Source organism: Primulina eburnea, chromosome 16 (assembly GCF_022965805.1).
Source record: "Primulina eburnea isolate SZY01 chromosome 16, ASM2296580v1, whole genome shotgun sequence".
NCBI lineage: Eukaryota > Viridiplantae > Streptophyta > Magnoliopsida > Lamiales > Gesneriaceae > Primulina > Primulina eburnea.
Genome location: NC_133116.1, coordinates 14,252,735 through 14,259,948, shown reverse-complemented (window position 1 = coordinate 14,259,948; position 7,214 = coordinate 14,252,735). Strand labels below are relative to the sequence as shown.

Genomic DNA, 7,214 nt, shown 5'->3' with positions numbered 1-7,214 from the left:
TTATTCCCCAATGTGTGTGACGATGGTTTTTGGCTATCGCATCCGAGAAAACAAGGACATAATCCTTCCCTTTGACAACAACATACAAGAAAGTTTATACCAAATGTGTTGTATGCAAGATCTAAAAATTAAAAATTCTAAAGATGATTTTTGTAATCATAATCATGGTTATTTTTAATTATAATATTTTAGATTGAGATTGATTGTAGTTAAATTTAGATAAGATTGAGATAATTATGACAATAAACAAAAATATACCAAAATTAGATAGACAAATGCATATATGTGCTATATATATACCATAACAAGAATTTGACGTTGGAAATTTGAGTAAAAAATGCCAAAAGTTTAGTAGAGATGAAGGATGTTTTTTGTCAAAGTTAATTACTATTATGCCTTTTGATGAAGTTGACATAAAATATTCTTTGAATCGCATTTTTTAGTGTTTGTGCAACAGATCCTTTGATCTTACCAATCTCATCCAGTTGTCAGTTGATGCAAGAAAAGGGACCATTAAAACAATCGTATCAGATTCATCGTCACGCATTATTTTATTCAACAATTCCAGATTAAATTCTCATCCCCGCTCAGACTCTCGGCACTGCGAAATCCCGCATATTCTCTTGTCGATCGAAAACCGAGATGGGTTTGCAAGGAGATGAAGAGACAGCAAAAGGGTCGGAAGGGATACCCTTTAAACGATCGGTTTTCCGCTACAATTCTCCTCTTGTTCAGGTTGCGTTGATCGGGTTTGTGTGTTTCTGCTGCCCGGGTATGTTTAATGCGCTGTCGGGCATGGGCGGCGGTGGGCAGGTGAACCCGAATGCTGCGAACAACGCTAATACGGCACTCTACACTACCTTCGCGGTGTTCGGTATTCTGGGCGGAGGAATCTACAACATCTTGGGCCCAAAGCTCACACTTGTGTGCGGCTGCTCCACGTATATTTTGTATGCTGGCTCGTTTCTGTATTACAATCATTACCAGCACCAGGCATTCGCCATTGTAGCCGGCGGGGTCCTTGGGATCGGCGCCGGCCTTCTGTGGGCGTCGCAGGGTGCCATTATGACATCGTATCCGCCGCATAATAGAAAGGGTATTTATATTTCTTTGTTTTGGAGTATTTTTAACTTGGGTGGTGTGGTGGGTGGTTTGATTCCTTTTGTAATGAATTACCATAGGACTGATGCACAGTCCGTCAATGATGGTACATATATTGGTTTCATGCTTTTTATGGCCGTTGGAACTATTTTATCTCTGTCAATATTACACCCTAGCCGTGTCGTGCGTGATGATGGATCGCATTGCACGAATATTAAATACTCGAGTGTGTCGGTGGAGGCTAGTGAGATTCTGAAATTGTTTCTTGACTGGAGGATGTTGCTCTTGGTGCCTGCCTCTTGGGCTAGTAACTTTTTCTATAGTTACCAATTTAATAATGTTAATGGGCAGCTGTTCAATCTTAGGACAAGAGGTTTTAACAATATATTCTACTGGGGTGCACAGATGATTGGTTCTGTGTTTATTGGGTACGTTATGGATTTCAGTTTTAAGAGTAGGAGGGCTAGGGGGTTGCTTGGTATCGGGATTGTGGCTGTTCTTGGGACTGCTATATGGGGTGGAGGGCTAGCCAAGCAGCTGGATTACAGGCGTGGCCATTTGCCGACCGAGAAGCTGGATTTCAAGGGAGGGAGTAATTTTGCAGGGCCATTTATGTTGTATTTCAGTTACGGATTGCTTGATGCCATGTTTCAGAGTATGGTCTATTGGGTGATCGGAGCATTGGCTGATGATTCTGAGGTCCTTAGCAGGTAACAGTTTATATTTCTTTATATGCAATTATGTAATAAAGAATTGGTGAGTTAGCTTTTCTTTTTCAACAGGTACGTAGGATTCTACAAGGGAGTGCAGAGTGCGGGAGGCGCAGTTGCTTGGCAAATCGACGCACATAATGTGCCGTTTCTGAATGAACTTATCACAAACTGGGCACTCACCACTATAAGTTATCCTTTGTTAGTTATACTGATCTTGCGAGCTGTCAAGGACGACGACGAAACTGATGGAGAAACTAAGGACAGTGTGGCGCTCCCTGGCATTCATTGATGATATCGTGGCATGTTTATCATCTAATTTCTGAATGTACAAGTTTTATTTACAAAAATTATAATTTTTTATTTTACGTGAGACCGCCGTGAACCTCAATGTGATAAGTACCCTCATGAGAAGATTGATCAATTCATGTTTTTGCAATTTTTTTGTTTCCTATTGTTTGTTTATTTGGTTTCAATCAATAAAAGTTACCGTTCCCTTTGTGTGTGATCCACTTGGTTTTATGTTCTTCAGTTACTATGCATAAGAGTTGAGGTGTGATCTACCAGATCAATGACCCTCAAGTAAGTATATCATAAAACTTTCTCTGAGTTTCTGAATTAATCCTTGATTTTGAACGCTTCGCTAAGCTACGTTTCTTTAATCGATTTCGGAATTCCTGTAATATTCAACTTCAGAAATGCTCAAAACTTTCATGCCTGGTGAATTATGTGCTGCTTGAACTTTGATCGATATAACCTCTAAGAGGATCATAGAATAAGTAATTTATATGATCTCGGCACATTTTCTTGATTATCCAGTTTCTTTCACACGTCGTGATCTCCTGATATAACATCAATACTTCCAACAGCTAAAAGAACAGAGGGCGTGGACTAGAAAACGATGTGATATATAAATATAATCGCATGGAATCAACTCTTGAGTATATATAAATATAATCGCATGGAATCAACTCTTTGAGTCTTATTCAGATGTCGATCGTTCTTAGTTTTGCTTATGTTCGGTCATGAGTTATTTATCGTTTCTCCACGGCTTACTCGTAATTTTCTTTATCAGTTTCTTACTATATGCTATGATCTTAATTGAGAGCACATTGTTAGGAGAATGATAGCGACCTCTATTACTGAAAGCACCTCTGGTTCCAAAAGAAAGTCCTAATAAGCTATATAAAAACACAGATTTTAATTATTTTGCAAAATGAATTCAGATAACTACCATAATTCTTGTGCCAGTACAGCTTTATTCCTCGAGCCTCTATGAATTTATTTCACCTAATGATAAATAACGCAATACAGAATCATTTCTAACCCTCATTTTTATTATTTATTATTTAATCGATATATTTAAGCTTTAACTACTGGTTCTTCATCATTTCAGTTCTCAGATTTTGGGGCAGCTTCCTCAGTTGTTGCTTCCTCTTTCTTTTCCTCTACGGCGACAGCCTCGGTTGCTGCTGTCTCCTCCGTGGTGGCTTCTGGAGCTGGTTCAGATAGATCTACCAAAGTTTTTTCCTTTTTCTCATCTCCATCTTTGTTTTCCTACGTAAATCATCGCAAAAAACGTGAGGACTAAGAGTCAGTAATTTAATGATAAAGAGGAAGGTATAGAATATCGCTTATTTCTGTGATCAACAGAGGTGGAGGTGGTAGCACCATCCTCCATACATTTTCTTTGGCATTTGAATGATTTTATGATACACAATGTACAAATGTGTTTTGAGCCTGATAAAGAATTCTAGCTTCCCTCCAGGAGCAAATATCGGCTCGGTTATCGCAAAGGCAAATAAGAAACTAGCCATGAAATACTCTTAAAAGTAAGTGACATGATCTAGGTAGATTAAGAATGCTTACCTCTGGAACAGCCTCGGCCTCAGCCTTTTCTGGGACAACCGGGGCCTCAGCAGAGGCAGGTGCTTCAACAGGGGCGGGTGCCTCCTTGGTATCCAAGTCCTTGGGTTTGCTCGCGCAGCCTCCCATGATTATTCTCGGGTTTGGTGGGACGATTGAGCTAAGCGAGCAAAGAGGGTGGTGCACAAAAAGCTTTTACTTACTTTAATGCACTTATTTTTCTTTGTTTTCCGATATTGAGGCTGAATCTTGAAAGAGGAGAAGGTGGAGTTTATATAGGTGTGAAGATGTTGGAACATGGGAGCCAGGTTGTGGACGATCTTTTCGGCTGGCATATTGTTTGGAAAGCGGGAGGCCTTGTTTTAGAAGGTAGTTATTACGGTTGGAGGATGTTTTTTTTCTTGTTCCAAGAAGAGGATTTTCGTTGGACTTATGGCTCATAAATACTTTGCTTTATTTAGCTCTTTTTGGATTATATGCTAACAAAACTGAAATATATGTGTGAATTAACTATTATTATACATAATATTGATGGGGGTTTTATGCGTATTTTATTATCAAATAACGGTAACCATATAATATAATGTCAACAATAGATATTGTGCCACTACTCGAATCACAATTCTTGATGTTCGTAAATAAACAATGCATTAATTATGTTTGTTTTTGCAACAAGAGATATCACAAGGAAAATGGCGACCGAATTTTTTTATTTTTTTTTGGAAACTGTTCGATGTTATTTTTTGTTGGCTTAATTTTTGAAGTTATTTTGATAAGTAAATTTAAAATATTGATTTGAAAATTTTGGAGATGAGGAGATAATTGAAGGAAATATTTTGTTGTATATATATCTTTTCATTGTTGAAGATAATATGGATGTACGGGAACATATTATATTGATGGATACGATAAGATATGATGCAAGATTTGAAATGATAATGTCTATTTTGGATATAATAAGATGTTTTATATAAAGAAATGTTATTGTCGAGTGTGGCCATGTGCGCTAAGGAAGGTTGAGAGCTTTCATTGTCAAATCTTTCTGAGCGGTTTGTTGATTATTTCTTGTTGCTTTTTTATACTATATTCATTCAGACATTTTTCAGGAGAAGAATTTGAGTTTTCGGGAGAGAACAATCCTCAGTTTTGAAGGAAGTTCGAGTTGGCGGATCTTGAAGACGATTAGTACTTGCTAAGTGGAGTATACTGAACGTGTTTTTCATTAAGACGTCATAAGAAAGACGGAGTCTTTTAATTGTTTAAGTCCTTATATGATTGTAATGATACTGAAGTTTAGTAGATTTGCTTGATAGTTGGGTGTGAGCTCGTGGATGTGTGTCGATTGTAACGAACTATGTTCAAAACCCGGATCAACGGAAACTAATTTTTAAAATTTATATGGGCTCCATATATGTTTTAAGAAAAGTCTTTAAATGAAATAAATCATAACATTAAGTTCGATGACATATCGGTTTAACCCGTGACATCAGTCATTTTCCTATATAGAATCGACAGTATAAATTCATATAAAGTGTTAAAAGAATTTTTTAGATTATAATTGGGGAGGGTATTTATTGTTGCGTCCAGGGTCGACCCTTTTTTTTCTCTCCATTATGCCACTCAGACTATGGTGGTATATCGTATCATACTAAAAAAATGCATATTGTATATCATATCGTACTGAAAATTCGGTAAATCGATATTTTTCGATATGATAACCTCGATATACCGAAAATTCAGTATTTTTCCTCACCCCTAACTCGGAAAAGAATCATAGTTATTTGGGACGCAAGGCGTGTTAGTGCTAGGGTACTTTGAAGCCTGAGGCGCGAGGCGAAGCACACTCTTTGTCGAAGTAAAGCGCATTTGACACAAATTTTAAAATTCAACATATATAAAGTATTTATATTATTTAAATTAAATACTTTTTTACAAAAATAACAAATAATAAAAATAAAAATCTATTAATAGATAATGTAGCATAAATCATAACAAAAAACAAACTTCAATCATCTAAAATTCATTATTAATTCGTAAGTGCATCATAGTATATTAAGAAAAAAAACTTCAAAAATCTAAATCATCAAATCCATCTTCATCCTCTCCAACTGTATCATCATCATCATCTTCAAAAGCTGAAGCTCCAGATTTTTATCCTTCTGATTCCTCATCGTTTTCACCAAAATCAATGTCTTCATCATCTTCATTGTTATAACGATGGATAGTGGATCTTCTTTTATACGTATTTAATGTACTCGTACTAACCGATGCTTCTTTTGTAGAGGATGGACCTCGAGATCTAAAATTATAGGCATCTTCATCAACACCAGAAGCTTGTCCAACTTCACCACAAGTCAAACAATCATCATCAAACACGAGATTATTTTCGTCACCACTATTATAATTTAGTTCTCCCATCAACCATTCATTACTATCATCTATATCGGCCAAAGAAATAGGGTCAATCGTATCACACATATCATATCGGTGCCTCAAAGCCCTATTATATTTGATATAAACCAAATCATTCAATTTTTTTTGCTCCAGTCTGTTTCTTCTTTTGGAATGAAGCTGCACATATTTGATACAAATTAATTTCAGCTTTAAAATAATAAATTTATTTAATATTTCATTAAATACTTATACTTAGTACTCACATGTTCAAACACACTCCAATTTCATTCACAAGCAGATGAGCTACAAGTGAGGCTTAGAACTTTCACCGCGAACACTTGCAAGCCAACCACCATTCCGCTGGTTATTTTGAAACAAAATAAAAAATTGAACATTAAAACTACATATCAATTATCAAATAATAAAAAAAATATTGATTACCTGGTGATTTTTTGTCTCTTTGTCTTACTGCCATGGGCATCGGTCTTTTTGGACATTGGCAATTGGTCCATGATCTTATCCTGTAGCTCCTCGGGCTCACACATCCTAGCGATGTATTTATACAAACCCGTTACTACGTCATTATCATTTTCTATATTAGAATCCGAATAGAAGAATTCTGGGTTTAAAAAATGTCCAGCAGGATGTAAAGGTCGATGGAGTTGTATCGTCCACCTATGATCAATTATAGCAAAAATATCTTTGTATTTATCATCTTTGTGATCAAATGAAACATCAATAGCTTCTTTATCTCGATCCATTGCCTCGTAAATATAGCTCATTGGGGGTTTTTCCCCATCAACCAATCGAAGAACTTTCACAACAGGACCACCCACTTTAACAGCATAAACAACCGACTTCCAAAATGAAGGCATTAGTATAACCTATGTTGCCCGTTACTCGGTGCCTCATTTGCAAATCTACTGGTGGTCCATTTCTCAGATATAAACATTTTCCTCAAACTTGTCTTGTGATTTTGAAACCGCTTGAAAGTCAAAAAAGCAGTTGCAGAACGAGTTTTTCTTGCTCTAACCATATCTTTCTGTCTTGCGAATTCTCTCATCATGTTTAAAACTTGGGGCTTGTTATATATATATATACATATATATATATATACATACATATATATATATATATATATAT

The 7,214-nt window shown here is 36.3% G+C and overlaps 2 protein-coding genes across 2 annotated transcripts; one reads left to right on the top strand and one right to left on the bottom strand.

The window, feature by feature from the left end:
* Nucleotides 1-580: 580 nt before the first annotated feature.
* Nucleotides 581-2,626, top strand: LOC140817239 (UNC93-like protein 1). Its single transcript, XM_073176879.1, has 2 exons — nt 581-1,811; nt 1,884-2,626. Exons 1-2 carry the CDS (start codon nt 643-645, stop codon nt 2,101-2,103), a joined length of 1,389 nt encoding a protein of 462 aa, XP_073032980.1. The 5' UTR covers nt 581-642; the 3' UTR covers nt 2,104-2,626.
* A 3,202-nt stretch (nt 2,627-5,828) lies between these two features.
* On the bottom strand, nt 5,829-6,946 carry LOC140816064 (uncharacterized). Its single transcript, XM_073175131.1, has 2 exons — nt 6,513-6,946; nt 5,829-6,177 (listed from the first exon to the last, which is right to left on the bottom strand). Exons 1-2 carry the CDS (start codon nt 6,944-6,946, stop codon nt 5,829-5,831), a joined length of 783 nt encoding a protein of 260 aa, XP_073031232.1.
* Nucleotides 6,947-7,214: the final 268 nt, after the last annotated feature.